At 37.8% G+C, this 21,931-nt stretch overlaps 1 protein-coding gene across 1 annotated transcript in view; it reads left to right on the forward strand.

Annotated features, from left to right (window-relative positions):
- The window catches only part of LOC108520486 (FAS-associated factor 1-like), a gene marked incomplete at its 3' end in the record, with an annotated part of 145,947 nt that extends 131,531 nt beyond the window's left edge, over positions 1 to 14,416 (forward strand). The window contains exon 6 of the mRNA XM_017859897.1: positions 14,311 to 14,416. Within this exon, the coding sequence (XP_017715386.1) occupies positions 14,311 to 14,416 (106 nt within the window). The remainder of the gene's footprint in view (positions 1 to 14,310) is intronic.
- Between the last annotated feature and the right edge of the window lie 7,515 nt (positions 14,417 to 21,931).

A 21,931-nucleotide genomic window follows, 5' to 3' on the forward strand; every position in this document is an offset into this window, starting at 1 on the left:
TTTATCTAGACATGTTTAATTGCCAGCAAGGAAAGCAATTAAAAGTAGCTGTAGAGTAAGAGGCCAGCCTTCGTTAAACATGGTTTTAAGATTGTTACAGAACTTGTGGTGATGATAACATGGTGTCTTGGAGGATGTTAACAACTGTAGCCGAGTGTTAATTAAGAATGATGTCATCTGCAGCTCAGAATTACTAGTATATTTTAGTTTAGCTGGACAGGAGCAAAACCTAATTTCAGTTGTGATGAGAGCTCAAATCATATTTATAGTGGAAAGATTAACATTTTATTTTTATGCTGTTCCTGAGACAATTTAAAAATCCTGAATGAAATACAATCTAATGTAAACATCAAGGCCCTAGCTCATTTACATATGTGCCAGATTTTCAAACTGATTGCTATTTGAACCTAATCTGTCATTGCTAGCTGCATTAGCTACAACAAACATTACATTTACATATTGATTTCTTATTTTGTTTTAGTGTAAATAATCCATAATTATGGTAAATTTGGTCTTTTGTTGACAAGAGCTCATATGACTCTGTAAGTTTAGAAAGGAAATTTAAATTGCCATGTGTCACGCTTTTTAATTTAAAATCTTGATGTAGCTAAAGAGATAAAAATAATATTGTAGATCACAAAATATTCCTAAAGAGACGAGACAGAAAAAAATGTTAGTGTGTTTGGAAAGATAAATGATAAAGTATTAATGAAAAATTCAATAGCACATTTTAAAATTATTACTTTCATTTTTATAATTAAATAATCACAGTAATCTGAAGTAAAGTCCTTGTTCTTGCTTCACTATCAGGCCATATTTAAAAAATAAAATCTAGTGAAAATGAACCTTACAAGCCAATTTTAAATTATTTTTGTTTAAAATATGCAGTGCAAGAAAAGAACATATGCACATAGCAGTAATGAAATGAGATTTCAATCACTGTATTGATGTTAGTACTTTATTCATCTTAACAGCACACACAGCACTGATTTGAGAAGTATAATTTCACTGCTGACAGCCCATATGTGTCAGTGGACATATGTTATTTGCTATACTTGATGCAGCAAGTCCATGGTTCCCATTTACACTGACTAAAAGTGGATTGTGGCCAGGCACGGTGGCTCACGCCTGTAATTCCAACACTTTGGGAGGCTGAGGCAGGCGGATCACGAGGTCAGGAGCTCGAGACCACCCTGGTCAACACGGTGAAACTCTGTCTCTACTAAAAATACAAAAATTTACTGAGCATGTTAATCCCAGCTACTCGGGCACCTGTAATCCCAGCTGCTCAGGAGGCTGAGGCAGGAGAATTGCTTGAACTCGGGAGGCAGAGGTTGCAGAGCTGAGACCATGCCATTGCACTCCAGCCTGGGCGACAGAGCGACACTATATCTAAAAAAAAAAAAAGGATTGTATTTTTGAAGTTAAAAGTATAGGGCCCATGTAACTGCAAAATGGTCACTATTCGATTATTCAGGCATTTTTTTATGGTTAATGTTTTTATGGAGTTATAATTCATATACGGTAAATGTACAATTGTTTTAAAAATTGTTTTACAGACATGAGGTCTTGCTATGTTTCCCAGGCTGGTTTTGAACTCCTGGCCTCAAGTCATCCTCCCACCTCAGCCTCACAAAGTACTGGGATTACAGGCATGAGCCATCACTCCCAGCCAGGTCTTAAGTGTCTCTGAGTTATACGAGTTTTGACAAAAGTGTATTGCTTTCTGTGATATCCTATGAAATGGGATTTTAGTGAGTGAGATTTCAATTTGGATTTGTACATTAGAAGCCTGTGTTGAACTCATGGCAGCTGTTTACTTGAGTACTATGAATACAGAGGCCCTAAAAGCCTTTATATTAGTCACCTTGGGCTGCCATAACAAGATACTGTTTACTGGGTGGCTTAAACAATAGCCCTTTATTTGTGAATGTCAAAAGTCCAAGACCATGGTGGGGACAAAATCAGTCCCTCATCCTGGCTTTGTCACCTTCTCATTGTGTCTTCCCAAGGCAGAAAGAGAGAGAAAACTCTTATCTTTCTCTTCTTATAAGAACACTAATCCCATCATGAAGGCCCCACTCTCATGACCTCACCTAAACCTGATTACCTCCCAAAGACCCCATATCCAAATATCATCACATTGGGAGTTAGGGCTTCAATGTATGAATTTTGGAAAGTATACAAAGATTCAGTTCATAGCAGCCCTGAAGCCCAGGTATTGTGTCCGGAATTGGTTCCTTCCAGCGGGTTCTTGGTCTTGCTGACTTCAAGAATGAAGCCGTGGGCCTTCACAGTGAGTGTTACAGCCCTTAAAGATGGTGTGTCTGGAGTTTGTTCCTTCAGATGTGTCCAGAGTTTCTTCCTTCCAGTAGGTTTGTGGTCTCGCTGACTTCAAGAATGAAGCCGCGGAACTTTACAGCGAGTGTTACAGCTCTTAATGGTGGTGCGGACCCAAAGAGTGAGCAGCAGCAAGATTTATTGTGAAAGCGAAAGAACAAAGCTTCCACGGCATAGAAGGGGACCCAAGTGGGTTACCACTGCTGGCTGGGGTGGCCAGCTTTTATTCTCTTATTTGTCCCCGCCCACATCCTGCTGATTGGTCCATTTTACAGAGTGCTGATTGGTGCATTTACAATCCTTTAGCTAGACCCAGAGCGCGGATTGGTGTGTTTTTACAGAGGGCTGATTGGTGCATTTACAATCGTTTAGCTAGACGTGGAGCACCGATTGGTGCGTTTTTACAGAGTGCTGATTGGTGCATTTACAATCCTTTAGCTAGACCCAGAGCACTGATTAGTGCATTTACAATCCTGTAGCTAGACCCAGAGCGCTGATTGGTGCGTTTTTACAGAGTGGTGCATTTACAATCCTTTAGCTGGACACGGAGCGCTGATTGGTGCGTTTTTACAGAGTGCTGGTTGGTGCATTTACAATCCTTTAGCTAGACACAGAGCTCTGATTGGTGCGGTTTTACAGAGGGCTGATTGCTGCATTTACAATCCTCTAGGTAGACACAGAGCACTGATTGGTGCATTTTATAATCCTCTAGCTAGACAGAAAAGTTCTCCAAGTCCCCACTCAACCCAAGAAGTCCAGCTGGCTTCACTTCTCAGTGTGAATTTATCTTTCCTAGTCTGATTGTTTAATTTCGATGTATACTTTATAATAGTGAGTGCTTCCCCTAGTACTATTAATGTATTAATAGGTGGGCTGTAGGTTAGTTTAGCCAATTCTTCTCTCTACTAAAGACTTTAAGAGGGAGTTCTGGATTCAAGGAATTACTAGAGAGGAAATCCTTAAATTACTATGATTATTGTTGGTTCAAGACAGTTTGCCTACTACTGTTGTACCCTGTGAAATGGGCCTGCTGCTGGTTGGCAGGAGGAAGTCATTCCTCTTCTGCATCAGGAATTAATAAAGTGGATTGTTTTACTAACATAATGCAACCTTAAGTTCACCTTGAAAAATTACTATGTGTATTAAAATAACCCTGTGCTTTCTCCTATATGGGTTGCAGAAGTACTCTCTGAATGAGATATAAACTCAGTCAAGACAATAAAGAGTGTTACATTTATTTTCTTTGTGTTGTTGCTGATTTTATCAATACTTGACATATGTAAGCTAATAATATATTGGCTTTGTATGTATGTTCATATATAAATAAATACCTGTGCTAGACCTTCAAATTTATTAGGGCCTATGTTTTAAAATTTGCTATACCTGATTTTCCCCCTTTTTAAAAAATGTGGAGGGGTATGTAAAATGTATAAACTAAACTAGTGAATTAAAACTACATTGGTACTCATTAGAAGACTGGTATTTTACAGGTAACCTCTCTGTTCCTGATAAATATTCATAGTTAAATTGGAATGGGACCTCCCCAGGCATAACTAGATGGACATTCTGCTAATGAAAGAGCATTGGAAGCGTAAGACTTGTGGACAACGAAGAGAGTAGAGAAAAGAAGTTTTACTAAAAAGATTTCTAGAACTGTTAATGGCATAGGTATTAATGCTTAGTAATGGTACTGAGAATTTCTTTTTTTTTTTTTTTTTTTTGAGATGGAGTCTGGCTGTGTCGCCCAGGCTGGAGTGCAGTGGCGCGATCTCGGCTCACTGCAAGCTCCGCCTCCCGGGTTCATGCCATTCTCCCGCCTCAGCCTCCGAGTAGCTGGGACTACAGGCGCCCGCCACCACGCCCGGCTAATTTTTTGTATTTTAGTAGAGACGGGGTTTCACCGTGTTAGCCAAGATGGTCTCGATCTCCTGACCTCTTGATCCTCCCGCCTCGGCCTCCCAAAGTGCTGGGATTACAAGCTTGAGCCACCGCGCCCGGCCTGGTACTGAGAATTTCAAAGTGGTTATCTGTCTATATTTTTATAGTATCTTCTGTTACATGCTACTTCTCCCTACCCCCCATGCCAGATTTATTTATTTGTTTGTTTGTTTTGAGACAGGGCCTTTCTGTGTTGCCCAGGCTGGTCTCAAACTCCTGAGCTTAAGCAGTTCTCCTGTCTCAGCCTCCTAAGTAGCTGGGATTACAGACACATAGCTCTGTGCCTGGCTCTCACCCTGCCACCTTCACTTTTAAAATTAAGAAACAGTATGGAAAAATTATAAGGTGATGTATGTGAAAATGTCTAGCATTTTGCATACTAAGTGTTTAATAATGTTAACTTTCATTTTATTTTGTTACAAATAGCACTGGAGCCCCAGGGACAAAGTACATGATTCTGATTATATTTTAAACATTAACTTCAGTCTATATCTGAGGGTAGAGGAAGAACTGTCAGTTTTAATAGTATTTTTCTGTTTGTAGAAACCAAATTGTGTCCTTGTTGATTATATATATATATGATTATATTATGATAATATACGAGATAGCGACGGAGTTAGCGTAAGTATACCGTATATTATACGGTATATACCCCTGCGACTTTGGCACAGGTTATTTTTGTTGTTATTTCTGTTACAGTGTTTGAAACCTAAAGAAATACATTTTCTCTTCAAATTTGGATGTGTATATAAATATCATTTGTCTGGACTCAGGACACTCAATGCCATGATTTCTTGGCCTACTTCTGCTCTGAAATCAAGCTGTGTCTGTCTGCCCAGGGACTCTGAGAACATGGAAAATAGACAGAGTTTAGAGTTATTAGAAAAATAAGAGCAAATGAATTTGCAAAGAAAAACCAGTGAGGAGAAGGATTTGATTCATCTTCCAAGGGTCCATAGCTGTTAACCCAAGCCGTTCTTGGGGGATATCCAGTCTCTTGAGTGGCTGGGACTCATACCCACTTTCCTTCTTGAATAGGTCAAAGGCAGTTACTACAAAAGCTGGCTAAAAAGCTGATATCCAGCTCCAGCGTCTGAGGGTTCATAAAGATGTGGAAGTTTTTTTGTTTGTTTGTTTGTTTTGTTTTGTTTTGTGTGTTTGAGACAAAGGCTCACCTTGCTGCCCAGGCTGGAGTGCAGTGGCGCAATCTTGGCTTACTGCAACCTCTGTCTTCCAGGTTCAAGAGATTCTCCTGCCTCAGCCTCCCGCGTAGCTGGGATTACAGGCGTCCACCACCACACCTAGCTAATTTTTTTTTTTTTTTTTTTTAATTTTAGTAGAGACAAGGTTTCACTATGTTGGCCAGGCTGGTTTTGAACTTCTGACCTCAAGTAATCCACCCGCCTCAGCCTCCCAAAGTGGTAGGATTACAGGCATGAGCCATGACACCCAGGCGAAGATAATGCAAATATTTCAATTGAAAAAAAAAATCATAATGAAGAAAAAAAAAATTTAAACGAGTGAGGAGAGAATGAATATATGGTCTGTCAAAACCATTTCTTGCATTGAGTTAAAATTCAAACTGCTTTTAAAAATTTTCCACATCGGGCCAGGCGTGGTGGATCACGAGGTCAGGAATTCGAGACCAGCCTGGCCAAGATGGTGAAACCTCATCTCTACTAAAAATATAAAAAAATTAGCTGGGCACTGTGGTAGGTGCCTATAAACCCAGCTACTAGGGAGACTGAAGCAGGAGAATCGCTTGAACTCAGGAGGCAGAAATTACAGTGAGCCGAAATCGTGCCACTGCATTCTAGCCTGGGCGACAGAGCAAGACTACATCTCAAAGAAAAAGTTTCTACATTTGCCAGATGCAGTGGATGCAGTGGCTTACGGTTGTAATCTCAACTACTCAGGAGACTGCAGCAGGAGGATCACTTGAAGCCAGGAGAAGACTAGCCTGGTCAACATAGCAAGACTTCGTCTTTGTTTTTTTTTTAAAAAAGATTCTACGTTTGCTTGTATCTTTTCTTCTCCCTCTAATTGAAAAGAAAACATGCAGTTTTTCGGCCAGATGCAATGGTTTATGCCTGTAATCCCAGCACTTTGGGAGGCCGAAGTGGGCAGATCACCTGAGGTCAGGAGTTTGAGACCAGCCTGGCCAACATAGTGAAACCCCGTCTTTACTAAAAATACAAAAATTAGCCAGGCATGGTGGCACATGCCTGTTGTCCCTGCTACTAGGGAGGCTGAGGCAGGAGAATCGCTTGAATCCGGGAGGCGGAGGTTGCAGTGAGCCGAGATCGCACCACTGCACTCCAGCCTGAGTGACAGTGAGAGACTGTCTCAAAGAAAAAGAAAACATGCCATTTTTTTTGTTTGTTTATTTTTAACTGTTTCATTATTTCTTACTGTTTCATTATTTCTTTGGTTAATACTCATCCTTTTGACCCTGAAGATCAAAAGTTGAAGCAGCATGAACTTTTTTTTTTTTTTTTTTTTTGAGATAGGGTCTGGCTCTGTCACTCAGGCTGGAGTGTAGTGGTGTGATCTCAGCTCACTGCAACCTCCCCCTTCCATCCTCAAGAGTTCCTCCTACCTCAGCCTCCTGTAGCTGGGACTACAGGCGCGTGCCACCATGCCGGGCTAATTTTTGTATTTTTTGTAGAGTCTGGGTTTTACCTTGTTGGCCCAGGCTAATCTAGAACTCCTGGGTTCAAGCGATCCACCCACCTTGGCCTCCCAAAGTGTTGAGATTACAGGCGTGAGCCACAGCACCCCTCAACTTGAAGGTAAAAGACTGCTCCAAGGTGGCTTAACCATGGCTAACTAGCATAACCAACCTAAATTAGGGGGCACTGTGTGAGAGAAAATTGCTCCTGAATGCTGTAGCTGAGGACTCAACTCATAGTTAGCTTTAGAAGCTATGATCAGTTTGCCTAGATAACATTTTAGCAAAAAAGTCTTTGCAGATTATACAGATTACCATGGCATTATTTTTTCTTTTACAACAGAGTCTCTGTTGCCCAGGCTGGAGTGCAGTGGTACAATTTCGGCTCCCTGCAACCTCTGCATCCCAGATTCAAGAAATTCTCATGTCTCAGCCTCCTGAGTAGCTGGGATTAGAGGCGTGTGCCACCATGCCTGGCTAATTTTTGTGTTTTCAGTAGAGACAGGGTTTCGCCATGTTGGCCAGGCTGGTCTCAAATTCCTGGCCTCAAGGGATCCACCCACCTCTGCCTCCCAAAGTGCTAGGATTACAGGTATGAGCTACCAAGCACAGCAACCATGGCATATTTCTTATGCCTTGCCCACTACCCCCCTCCTTAGAGTCATCACAAAACAAAACTTAAGCAGTTCACATGCCAGTTTCTGTGGAAAGCATTACTGATCTAATTTAGTTGTTATTCTGTGTTTCCATAGCACCTTAGGAAAATCGGTATTAGAGTTCAGAAGCACAGGGGTACTATATGTGAATTGAAAGTTTGCTTATTTGCCCATCCCTGAGTAGACTCAATAAAGGCAGACATGTGATCTTACTATATTCACTTCCTTGATACCTGGAGGTCCAGTCATAAGAGTGTAATCTCTGAAGTTAGACCTCGGTCATTGGTACTTTTTTGTGTGACAGTAATTAAGCAAGTAACTTAACATCAGTTTCCTCATCTGTAAAATGGAAATTATGATAATAACTTCATAATGGTATGAATCTCTTAATGCCTGGTATGTGGTAGCACTTGTTAAGTGTTAGTCATTATTATTAATGGCTAAGTGAATGGATCAGGCTAGAGTCTAAGTTTAAAGATAATACCCTTATCTGACTCCTCCAAACAAACTGTACTCACAAGGAGCATGAATGTGGTAGAATCACCCCCAAGCAAGACCTCTGTAAAAAAGAACAGGCCGGGTGTGGTGGTTCATGCCTGTAATCCCAGCACTTTGGGAGGCTGAGGCGGGCAGATCACGAGGTCAGGAGTTCAAGACCAGCCTCTCTACTAAAAACACAAAAATTAGCCGGACGTGGTGGTGTGTGCCTGTAGCAGCTACTCGGGAGGCTGAGGCAGGAGAATCGCTTGAACCCAGGAGGTAGAGGTTGCAGTGAGCCAAGATCGTGCCATTGCACTCCAGCCTGGGTGACAGAGCGAGACTCCATCTCAAAAAAAAAAAAAAAAAAAAAAAAAAAAAAAAAAAAAAAAAAAAAAGTCAGTCTGGATAACATTAGGTACAATGTACAGTTATGTTTGGTGATCAAAACAAGGTTTTACTCTGTGTGAACTCCTGCCAGGGGATAGAACTAAAACATGAAAAGTAACTGCTACGAAAGCACTGTAGATCCTTTTGCTGATGTTTCACTATCACTGTAAGATTTTAAAGTATGAGTACCCTTCAAAAGTGTTCTATTTTCAGTAAGTTGTAATAGCTCACCTTATAACTTATGTGCAATAAAAATTCCCACTTGGCCGGGTGTGGTGGCTCATGCCTCTAATCCTAGCACTTTGGGAGGCCAAGGCGGGCAGATCACGAGGTCAGGAGTTCAAGACCACCCTGACCACCATGGTGAAACCCTGTCTCTACTAAAAATATAAAAATTAACTGCATGTGGTGGTGCGCGCCTGTAATCCCAGCCACTCGGGAGGCTGAGGCAGGAGAACTGCTTGAACCTGGGAGGTGGAGGTTGCAGTGAGCCAAGATCGTGCCAGTGCACTCCAGCCTGGGCAACAGAGCGAGACGCTGTCTCAAAAAAAAAAAAAAAATCTCACTTGGCCGGGCGTGGTGGCTCATGCCTATAAACCCAGCACTTTGGGAGGCCGAGACGGGTGGATCACGAGGCCAGGAAATCGAAACCATCCTGGCTAACATGGTGAAACCTCTTCTCTACTAAAAATACAAAAAATTAGCCAGGCATGGTGGCACGTGCCTGTAATCCCAGCTTCTCAGGAGGCTGGGGCAGGAGAATCACTTGAACCCGGGAGGCAGAGGTTTCAGTGAGCCGAGGTCACGCCACTGCACTCCAGCCTGGGTGACAGAGCGAGACTCCATCTAAAAAAAAAAAGACTTTTTAAATGTAATATTCATAATTCGATGAATGAAGGATTATCATCCTCTTCTAAGAATTTGCAGAGTAGTTAAATGCCAAAAATAGGGTCTTTTTTTTTTTTTTTTTTTTGAGGCGGAGTCTGGCTCTGTCGCCCGGACTGGAGTGCAGTGGCCGGATCTCAGCTCACTGCAAGCTCCGCCTCCTGGGTTTAGGCCATTCTCCTGCCTCAGCCTCCCTAGTAGCTGGGACTACAGGCGCCCGCCACCTCGCCTGGCTAGTTTTGTATTTTAGTAGAGACGGGGTTTCACCGTGTTAGCCAGGATGGTCTCGATCTCCTGACCTCGTGATCCGCCTGTCTCGGCCTCCCAAAGTGCTGGGATTACAGACTTGAGCCACCGCGCCCGGCCGGGTCTTTTATATGGTAAACACTCAATAAATACAGTTGAAAGAATGAATGATTGGGGGGAAGAAAGAATGAATGACTTGTCGAGGTCAAAGAACTAGCAAGTAGTGAATCAGGGATTCAGGTCTGGCTTTATGACTCCAAAGCAGTTTAAAGCCATAAATATTATCCTTGCCAACTTACCCTCTTCCACAGCTATCCAGGAATTGTAGAACTAGACAAAATTTGTGTTCTGAAGTAGTCTGGCAGTCAAACTGGTCCTGGCAAACCTGTTTGCAAAGTTATTACACAAGTCTGCCAGTCAAGATCAAGAAACATATCTAAGGAATTGCAGAGGCAAGCACTCAAAATATTAAACATATGCATAGATTCTTATGTAAAGGTAAAAGAAAATCTAGATAATAATCCTCCAGACTTCTGGAACTCTGAGCTCCTTAGCCTAGCATTTGAAGCCCTCCATAATGGAGGTCTTTAATATTGTTAAGGTTTTCTCTATCACAAACCTTTCTTCGCATCTCCTTACACTTCTTCCTCATTGCTTTCTACACGTTTCTTAATATTCCCCCATCTTCATTTGTGCACTGTTCTATGTCTGAAATCATCCTTTGTATCTACTTATCAAATTATTATCCATTTTTCTTGATAGTACTTTAAAGCATTCTCCCTTCTCCACAACCTTAACATCTTTTTGAACCTCTCTGAGGTCAGTGATTTCTTTTATTCCTGTATTATTACAGATAATAGGAATCAAATAATTATATGAATGAATGAGTGGTAAACTTCTAGCAGACAGGAGTCTTGTTCACCTTGTATCGCCCAAGCAGCCTTTTGGGAGATAGGATGCTTAGGTTTGAAGAACATGTAATCAAATAAAGGTTAGGGACTGGGGTCCACCTCTTTATAGCTTGATGATCAGGGACAATTAGTTCTACCTCTTTGTAGCTTGATGACCAGGGGCAGTTAACCTTTCAGAAGTATAATTTTGTGAGTAAAGTGAAACCTCAGGTAGGCTTAAAAAAATGATAATCAGTAGTTCTTTGTATGTAGTTCAGAATATGCAGAAGTATTTCTTGAATCTTTATACAGTTGAATTGAATCACCTTCTAGTGTGCTACTTTCCAAGGGATATACTGAAAAGTAATCAGTTATGATAAAAACATATAGTCTAGAATTCAGGGTAACCACACATGAAACAAAGCAAACTGCACAAGACAATAAAGTATGTGATACAGGAATTCAGAGGAGAAGAGAAGGTCATTAGTAAACCCAAGTAGAGTCCTGAAAGGTGATCTAAAAGCTGTGCAGTATTTGGAAGGGAGCAAAGGAAAGGAGGATAAGAACAATATGAACAAATATTGTAGTGAGCATGTTTTTGACATGAGGGGATATCAGACAAACTCTAGAGAAAAAGCCAGTTTTGAAGAATAGTTACAATAGATCTACCTTGGAAAGGCCTTCAGACCTCAAGAAGTCTTTCCATTACTCGCCACTTCTGTCTCCAAATTCATTCAACATGTATATATTGATCATTGACACCATCTGTTGTTTGAGCCTCATTTCCCAGTAGACTTCTCTCACACAGCCTTCACATTGAGCTTTTTGCTGCCTCCTGAACGTGGTCATTTTTCTGCCCTTCCCACCTTTAATGTCTCAGCAGCATTTGGCATAATTGATCCCGCCCTCCTATTTGAAACAGTTATTTCTTTTGGCTCCCTTATACTAGAATTTCTTGATTTTCTCTTCTCTCCTTTGATAAAAGGAGATTTATCAATCTCCTTTAAACTGACTCATTCTCCTCTGCTTGATTTCAAATGACTGAAATGCCCTAGGGTTCCATCTAGGCCTCTCTTTTCTCTGTGTCACTTATTTTTCTAGGTAATTTGTTTTGGCCACGAAGCCTAAAAACTGACTACATGCTACTGACCCTCCTGCTCTGGGCTCTCTTACTTGATCTTTGAGTCTTATATTCAACTGTACGTGACATTTTCTTTTTACTGTGTAATAGACATCTCAAAACATCTCAGTAGACATCTCAAATTTTGAACGAAAACTTCACTGTCAATTTCTCCACCTCACCTGCCACTATTCCACTTTTTCTTGTTAAATGTAATTCCATTCTCCTATTTACTTATGCCAGAAACCTTGGGGTTATGCTTTTCTCTCACACTCCATCAGTAAGTGGTCTGACTTCCACCTCTAAAATATATTCTGAACTTGATAACTTTTCATCTCTGCCTCTACCACCTTAGTCCAAGTTACTATCACTTCTTTCCTGAACCAGCCTCCTGTCTGCTTTCCCTACCTCCAGTCTTTGCTCTCTGTAGCCAGAGTAGCCAGAATAATCTTATATAAATGTAAATGTAAGTCATATCTTACCAGTTCCCATTATAAAATGTTCCAGGGGCGGGGCAGGCACTGTGGCTCACACCTGTAATCCCAGCACTTTGTGAGGCTGAGGTGGGCGGATCATGAGGTCAGGAGTTCAAGACCAATCTGACCAACATGGTGAAACCTCATCTATACTAAAAATGCAAAAATTAGCAGGGCGTGGTGGTGCACGCAGCTCCTTAGCACCTGGAACAATGCAAGTCATCAAGTCTTAACTCCCATGGTAGTTTTCCAGAAGGCAACATTTCCGTGTGAGATACAAAGATGAATAAGACTCTTGCCTTCTAGAAATTCACAATTCATACATTATTCAGTAAATATTTATCTGCAGTGTGTCACACATTATGCTTAATTTCTTTCTTTTCTTTTTTTTTTTTTTGAGACAGAGTCTCCCTTTGTTACCCAGGCTGGAGTGCAGTGGTGCCATCTCAGCTCACTACAACCTCCGCCTTCTGGATTCAAGTGATTCTCCTGCCTCAGCCTCCCGAGTAGCTGGGACTACAGGAGCCCAGCATGACGCCCAGCTAATTTTTTTTTGTATTTTAGTAGAGACGAGGTTTCACCATGTTGCCCAGGGTGGTCTCGAACTCCTGAGTCCAGGCAATCCACCCGCCTCAACTTCCCAAAGTGCTGGGATTACAGGCGTGTGCCAGAGCGCCCAGCCCATTATGCTTAATTTCTAAGGATATAATGACAAAGGTCCTTGCTTCAAGAAATTCTATTTTAGTTGGGTATGATTTCCTTTTATTTTGATTAGTAATATTTCATGATACATATGTTGGTGCTTGCTAGGTATAGTCTATAAGCTGTGAATGCTATGGAAGACAATAGGGCAGACAGATTATCTGCCTAATTCTTTTTTTTGTTTGTTTGTTTGAGACAGTCTTGCTCTGTCACCCAGGCTGGAGTGCAGTGGCACAATCTCAGCTCACTGCAAGCTCCGCCTCCCAGGTTCATGCCATTCTCCTGCCTCAGCTGGGACTACAGGCGCCTGCCACCACGCCCGGCTAATTTTTTACAGTTTTAGTAGAGATAGGGTTTCACCTTGTTAGCCAGGATGGTCTCTATCTTCTGACCTCATGATTCGCTGGCCTCGGCCTCCCAAAGTGCTGGGATAACAGGCGTGAGCCACCGCACCCGGCCTATCTGTCTAATTCTAATCTTTATGTTGTCTGTGTATTCATCACATAGTTACAGATGGCAAAGGAGGAAAATCGAAGGCTAAAACCATGGAGCACAGCCAAAATATTTTCCTGGTACCATAGGCATGGCAAAATTACACTTGAGACAGGCGGTAGAAATTATTCAGGCATACTAGTGATAGGTCTTTATTTTCAATACTGATGAAAATAGTGTTTCTAATATTAGTTTAATACTCATTTAATATTAGTTTAATACTTCTGTTATTCCATAACAGCTCTTTCACTTGTAATTAAACCAGAATCTTTGTGTATACATTTTAGTAGCATATTTGGAATTTGATATAATTGACAGTTTCAGGAGGAGAAGAAAATAGAACCATGACTTATGTTTCTTATTTTTTGTCGCTAATTTCATATACTCTTCATGGTTCTGATACATTTCTAAATTTTGGAACTTTGTTATGGACTTTACAAAATGTTGCTATGATTTTTCCAGTTTCTAAGTTCTGGGTATTACTGAGTCCTAAGTGAAAGCACAATTATTTTGAATGAATTTTTACATAGCAAGTAAAGTTCTGTAGATTTCAATATTTTCTGAATTTTGACTGAAATCATATTCTGTTATACAACATTCATGAATATAAACAATAGCTTCATACTTCTGTTATTCTAGAACAGCTATTTCACTTGGAATTGAAGCAGAGTCTTTGAATATACATTTTAGTAGCATATTTGGAGTTGATATAATTGACAGTTTTGTTGGAGGAGATACATATGCAGATATTATGAATTAGCATATGACTTGTAGAAAATTCTTAAGTATACAAGGCATTTAGACTTGAAATTTAAAAACACCTTGGTAGAGAAAGAGTTAACAGGTTAGCTCCCCTTGGTGGTTCTCAGTGTGTTCTCTTGCCTTTAGGAGCTGAAAATATGATAACATTGGGCCCGGACATGCCTGTGTGGAGGTTAGGGTACTCCTGGGGTTTTTGCAGCTAGCTGTAAAGCAAGCTAGAACTTGTTCATCTCTAAGTTCCTTGTTTTTCTTTCAACCCTTTCAGTGCCCTGCAGGAGTCATTAAATCAAAACTTCATGCTGATCATCACCCACCGAGAAGTCCAGCGGGAGTACAACCTGAACTTCTCAGGAAGCAGTACTATTCAAGAGGTGAGTTACGTCTCACAGCTAAGAAATAAAGGTAGCTCATTATAGCTAATGTTGACCCTGTTAAAGAGGGCTTATCTGTTCTGGTTGGAAATTCTCTTTATGTTTCATTATTGGGTTCTTAAATTTTAATTAACTGGAGCATCAATGATTACTGTAGATATACTAAATGACTTGACCTAGAAAGAAAGATGTAAATGGGAACTCTTGATAATTTTTAAACTAGTCAACTTGAAACGCTTCTTAAAAATAACTGATTATTATGTAATATATTTCATGGTTTTATAGTCATTATTAGAAATACTACTTAGGAAATTGTTGACAACATTCATTTTGGAGGATGCTTATCTTTTATTTGAAAGGTTGCTCTTAAATAATTATTTATACTGTGTACTCTGCCTGTTTCTAAAAGGAATTTGAGGGGACTTTTCTTAAGCAGCTCAATCCTGCCCTTGGGCAGTATTCCTAAGATGCTGTTGGAGACTATCTTTTAGCTTAGAATATGAGTCTATTTATAGTGTCAATATTTTCTTCAGCACGACCAACCAGGGCCACTGTTTCAAAAGAGAACCTCCCCCAAGAGAGAAGAGGTACTTCTTGGTATGCCTTGGGCCCCACCCACCTAAAAGCTAGTAATTTATCTCCATGGAGGGTGGGGGGAATATTTAAGGCTATGACAGGACTTGTGTTTAGAAACATTGAAATGATGACTATGTTGTATTACACCTTATAAATTATGAAAGCAACAGTCATTTGTCTACTAATTTTTTCTGAAGAGAATTAGTCATGCTTAATCTTGGATTATTTTATAATTTTTTTCTTAGACTACATTGCTTAAAATAATCACTTAATGTCATTGTGAAAGAATAAGTTTTCACCCTAGTGTTTTCTTTCAGAAATATATGAACTGTTTCTATAGACTATTAATGGTTTCCTTTTTTATATTGTGTTAATGAATTTCAGCTTCTGAATTTGACATGAATAACTCATTGCTTTCGGTTTGTTTTCTTTATTGATTACTTGAATAGTTTGTTGACTAGAAACTAAAGTCTTTAAAATTTTTTTCTGATCTGATTCCTAAACTGAATCATAGGTTTGCGTTATTTGATTTTTTTCAGGATTTTGAATATGTATAAATTGTGATTTCATTTTCAACTTCCATAATGAGTATTTTATTCTCTAAATTAAGAAACTTAATTCCTTGAAGAATCATTTGTGTTTTTCTGGTAGAAATAATGTTTTGCTGTGGCTCCATCTCTGAGTTATTATAGCATCTGAAATTTTACAGGATAGTAAAAATCTAAATTTTGTATGTGAATACAATGAAACAAGAAATTTAGATTTAAAATAAACTTCAGTTTAACAAAAGAAAGATTTAGAGTAATTTCATTTTATTGCTGACTTGGAAAATGAAGAATAGCTATATGTGTGATGAATAATATAGTTTGCTTTTTTTTTCCTTGAGGTTGAATTTTCTAGCCAATAATTTTGCTGCCACCCTCTCAACCCCCCACCCCAGTTTCTGTTATTTGAGTGTGTTTCAGCTTTCTCCCACAAGAGGGCAGAAAGGACTATTCAGCAGATAGCCTAAAAATGCCATTCAGTGTTTTCAAATTAGCTTCTCTTATATTAACAAAAAGGAGCATAATGGCCAAGTTATTGTTTGATTTACAGATAATTGGCATATTGCAGGGAGGAGACTTAATTTCACCCTTTTAAATTAAACAGGGAGATTTAAAAAGACATAAAATATTCATTAATGTTCGGTGATTATAAAGTAGTGGCTTATATTTATTTTGCCTTTATTACTGTTTCGATGGGAAAATACTGCAAATATTTCCGAAATCGAGTTGGCCATACTGACAAGTTGAAATGTTTAAGCAGCGTTAATGCAATCTGCTCACACCTGATATCCTATGCAGAATGATTCAAAATGACTACATCAATTATTAAAAGAAATATTTGAAATTCTGTAAATGTGCCATTGTGTGCCACAGTTGGCTGAAACTGTTCTCTGTGGCCTGCTATTTAGATTATCAAATATATCTTAAGCTTCAAGGACTTAAAAACAGTAAATCTTTTTTATACCATTTTCTAAATGTCATTTTAAAATGTTCCAGAAATATTTTGCCAAGACAGATATTCTTATGTATTTCTTGTCAAGAATTTGTTTTCTTCTCCTTTTCCTTTTTTTTCCCTTTAAGTTAATTTAAAATAATATTTTTAAATGCTAGTTTGCCAGGAACAAATAAATGCAGTTGCTATTTATGTCACTTGCTTCTCTTTGAGTAGACAGGTACACATAGGCTGTTTTATTCTGTACAACTTAGATAAAGGATGTGGGACCTCTCTGGGCCTAGTTCTGTGACTTTTCTGCTTCAACTTGTGGAACACCTGTGATGGAGAGGGTAGTTTCAGGTGAAGGACAAGGTGTTCTTATCTACAGCTATTCAGTCCACAGTGACACTTAAGTGTGTACATTTTTTCTTGTTGCATGATTGGAAATTTAGTTTGATTTTATCAAGATAAAAATATAATTATGAAGCAATTTTGTAGTTTTATTTTATAATGCTAGTATTTGTTTTTTATTAATGTGAAAGCTTAATGATACCATATGTGCTAAATTGTAAATTAATCTATCTCACCAGTTTCAGGAATTTCTTTTCAGTATTAATAGGTCCAAGAATAAATCCTGACTAATATAATTGATGGAAAGGAAAAAATGTTCAATACACAAAAGTTCCTGGTCATTTTTTTAGTGTATTTTATATATATATTTAATTTTGAAAACCTTGCATTTTAAAAGAAAACTTTGCACTATTTTCACCCAGAGGGAAATTTCTATTAAATGAAATAGGATTGAAAAGGCACTATGATTTCAACTTTTAATTAGAACAAAGTACATTTTAAAAAATACTGAGTTAGAAAATAGCACTAAAATGCAGTTTGAATTTCAAATAAACCATTCAATGACCATATGGTCATTGCAAGTTAATGGTGATAAACCAAGAGGTGTTCAAGTGTTTGTTCATTCTGGCTTTGTGGTCTGCTGCCTCACAATGCGTGACTTGTGTCCTTTAGGTGCTCTAGATTTTAATTTAAGCCAGTTAGTTATTGAGGGTTTTCATTTTGATTTTGTTTTTTTAAAACTCTGTACAAATCCTTCCACTTACATTATCCTCCTAGTTGAGGAGAAAGCAGTGACAGTATAAAAAGGTCAGAATGGAGAGAGTTACAAGTAGTCTTAAGAAGAAAAATCTTTTCTCTTTTCTATTATGACCAAACAGCTTGTAAAAAATATCAAAGAATGCAACAGTAACTCTGTGATAGTCTGTCTTTTCAACCTTTTTGAGTCCTAAATTAGTTATTTGTCACACTTTAAAATTGTGAGTTTCCTTATATTTAAACAGGCTTACCTTATTTTAATGAATTTTTTTACACTGAGAATTCAGATTTTTCAACAGTTTATTGAGCAGATTCTAGCAATTCTCACTAATACTATTAAAGGTCTGTGGTTATAAATGCACTTGGGGTGGGTTAAATTAAGGGGAAAAAAAAGATTGATTTGCTTTCAGCAAATCCAAAACCCAGGTGTGGAAAAGGATATGAAGTCCCTGAAATCAAGCCAACTTTTCTTGGAAACTGATTCTTTGTTATCGGCCTTACTACTGCAAAAGCTTCTGTTAGGCAAAATATTGTTTTCTTTGTAGATGTCATATAAATTTAAGGAATATACACATGACCCAGAATAACAATAAGAAACCTAAGTATTTTTAGTGCAGAATCATGGAGTATTACTTACCTATTATAGCAAGAAGCATGATGAATAGCTTATTGGAATTATTTAAATCCTCTTCCAAGGTTCACTTTCCCCCAGAATTCTCACTGTTCTTATTAATGTTGATTTAGTTCTTAATGGCATGAAAGGGGAAAATTGACAACCTATAAAGATGTATCTTGCAGGGAGTAGTAAAACATTTCAGTACTATTAACGGCATTGTACAAACTAGTGATTAAGTGAGAAGCCAATAGAGTTGAATTAGTCTTAGGAACTGAATGAACTAAATACATAGATTATACCAATCCTTAAAAATAATCTTGGCTAAATAATCATGAGGCTAACTCTGATTCTGAACATTTGAACCTAATGTCGGATTTTGTGTGTTGTGTCTATATTTCTACTTGCTACTTTCTTAACTTGCTTGACTAGCGTATATTTTGGACTATTCTCCTTTAATGCTGGTGGCCAGTAACAGTAATTAAAATATGTAGTCTTTTACAGATTGTGCTAATTATTGATGTTCTAGTAGTGGGTTGACTATAACTCCTTAACTAACATAGCCCTTCTGTAAATGTTTTAAGTATTGGGTGTTTTTTTTTTGGTTTGTTTGTTTTGTTTTCCAGTATGGGGAGGGTTGGGGTTGCTGGCACAGAACTGAAGTAAGAGTAGAGTAACTGAGAATGTGCATATGCAAGAGGATAAATTAAGTTGTGTGCTTATTTAATTAAAAGTGTAAGTGGTTTGTTTTTACTGCAAGATAAATGGCATATATTGGATCAATTAGAATGAACCAGTTTAATTAACATATATTATAGTTTGATTTTTTAAAATTTGAAATCACGAATGACATTTTAGCAAGAATGAAAGAGATAATTTCGTCTGCAACTGGGTGGTGAATTCAAGCCTTTATTCAGCTTTCAGAAAAGAAGATTACACATCTTTTAAATATGCATATATATTATTAGTTTCAAGTTGCATTTGAAAACTGAGATCTGTTGAAATCATACCACTTCAAATAAATAAATCAGTAGGGATCATTTTATAAATATTGAGGTTTCCTGTGATTCTTAATAAATTATCCCCTGAGGTAATAAATTTAATATTTATAATGCAGCTCTTTGGAACTGACAAGTCTTTTCCCCTCTCTGGAAGTGTTTTAGAATAATCTGGATTGGATATCTTTTTCGGCCCATAAAAGTATTTGTCTACCTGCGTTTCAAGACGATAGAAGCAATGACATTTTAAGAATTAAGAGCAATCTTTAGCCTTTTGTTACTTAAGATATGTGTATCAAACATCATAGCTGACCACATTTCATAATCTGTGATTTGTGTGTTGGTAGTTTTGAAATGCCTGGGTTAAGAGAAATTATGTTCAGTTATAAGAAACTAATAAACAGAAGATTTTTTGTATATGCAAGAAAAGGCAGAGAGTAAATAATTGCACTGGTGACCAATACTGTAATAATCCTGTTTTACAATATGCACTTGACAGGTTGTAATAGTGCTAATTGAAGAGACTAATTCACACTTGCTTCATTCTATTCAAAGGCAAAATCAGCAGCTTGTTTTGCTTTTGACCAGATGGTCCTCATGAACACCTACTGTGCACTTTAAGTGCTTTACTAGAATTACAAAGGCCGGGGGCTGCGTTCGACTCCAAATGATTTGAGAAGAGAGAGAGAGGGGGGAAAAGAACCTCTGTGCTCAATGGATTTGGTGCAAGTAAATTAATTCTAGTGGACCCATTACACACTGAGCCCCCTTTTCAAAGCTCTGAGCCTCCTCGCTTGCTCTGTAGCAATGAGAAAGAGAAAGGCAGATTACTGCAAACAGAAATAAAAAAAAAAAGGGGTATGAAAGGGAGAAAAGAGGCCTTGAAGCCTTTCATATCATTTGAGTTTTCAAGTGCGTTATTTTGGGGAGGGTGGATGTATGAAAAGCCAATTGGAGTTTTTTTTGTTTTAAAGTGCGCTATTTAAGCACCATGAATATAGGCGCAAGAGCAACAGTTGACTGAGTTTACTGTGATGAAGCTTTGTGTCCGAGGATGAATCAAATTCATTATATTCAACTCTTTGTGTTTTAACATGAATGTAGGGTTAGTTTCACAAGACTGTGTCTGTTTAGGATAATTATAATTTAATATTTTCCTTTCATAAAGTTATCACTGTAGATGTCTAAAATTTTAATCAAAGCAGATTTTGTACATTGACTTTGAAGCACCCTGACAGTTTAAAATTCAAAGGAAAGCTTTTTTAGTTTTCAAAAGAAAAGAAAGGCTCATTCTAATGGCATTGAAGGAGAGATTATTATAACTAATTAGAAGTCACACATCTGTTAGCTTTTGGTTTGTGACTTATTTATGTATTTTTTGAGTAAAATATATACTTTAAAAATATATTGCTGTTATTGTGTGAACCTAAAGGGATAAAATGCACTTAAAAGAGAACCATTTGTTTGAGCCAACCATTTTTTTGCAAATCTCTAGATGGTCCTATAAAAATATGTAATGCAGTAAAGCACATTAAGTGTGAATTGCAGTTGTATAATTAATAATCTTAATTTGGAATATGCTTTCAAACAGTATTTTCACACAATTCTGTTATCATAATTCTGATTATTAACCAAAGTTATGAGATAAAAAACTTGTCCAGTTTGTACAAATTTGTAGTTGTTCCTTATCCTTAAAGCTGTTCACGTATAGTACTATAATTTGGAATACTAACAGTGTAAAATAATTAGTTCTTATTGTAAACTATGTGGGTTAGGACACAAGGAATCAAATATAGGAATATACATCACCCGCTTTTTATGTTTTTGTAGTTCTAAATTTAATTATTATGATATATTTTAGTGGCATTGTTTACTTTTGTTTGATGGCATATATTACTGCCACCATGTTCCAGTTCATTTTAATTATAGCTATTATCAAAGAATACAACAAAATTACACTAATAGTGTGTAATGATAATTGTAAAAGTTTCATAGCCTTTTTAAAATTTGGATCATCTCTTCAAATGAATGTCTAGAATTTATATTTTAAAAGGCATATTGCATCAATATGCTTTTATGTCAATAAGTTTTAATTACAGTTTTAGAAAATAAAACACAGAAATGCACAAGCAACCACAAAATGTTTTTTATTTCTCAGATACTTCATTTAAGAGGGTAGCATGCCTTTTATATATTTAAAATAAAATTTGATTCATATTAATGTACTCATACTTTGAGAGTGCTCATTCAAATGTAAGTTTTAGGGTGAGGAGGGATATAAGGAGAGTTCCCAAACCTTCCACCAGCAAAATATCCGATGAAATTTATAAGTAATGAGGCATTAATGAATTGATATCCTTGGGGAGAAAAACATTTCAAGAAAAAATACGAAAGATTAAGAAATACTCACTGCAGAAATTTTTTTGCAGCAGACCATTTAAAATAAAGGTAAAGGTACTAGATTTCTTTCTTGTAGGTACAATAAAAAGCTATCTTTAAAGCCAGAACCTTAGTTAGCAGAAGTGGATTGATCACGACCATGTCGTCACTTATTTCACTTATTTAGATGGGGCTGATTCTTTGGTTTCACAGAGACAGTGCTCCTCATGCATGAAGAAGAGGTTTTTCTTTTTCAGTATTAAAATATTAACTCCTAGATTCCTGAATGCCAGAGACAAGGTTCTTTTCCTAGGGTCTGTGTTGGGAAAGGCTATAATTTCTTCATAGATGTAGTAAGTACCA

The sequence above is a fragment of the Rhinopithecus bieti genome, unplaced genomic scaffold (genome assembly GCF_001698545.2).
Source record: "Rhinopithecus bieti isolate Rb0 unplaced genomic scaffold, ASM169854v2 scaffold_53602, whole genome shotgun sequence".
In the NCBI taxonomy this organism is placed as follows: Eukaryota; Metazoa; Chordata; class Mammalia; order Primates; family Cercopithecidae; genus Rhinopithecus; species Rhinopithecus bieti.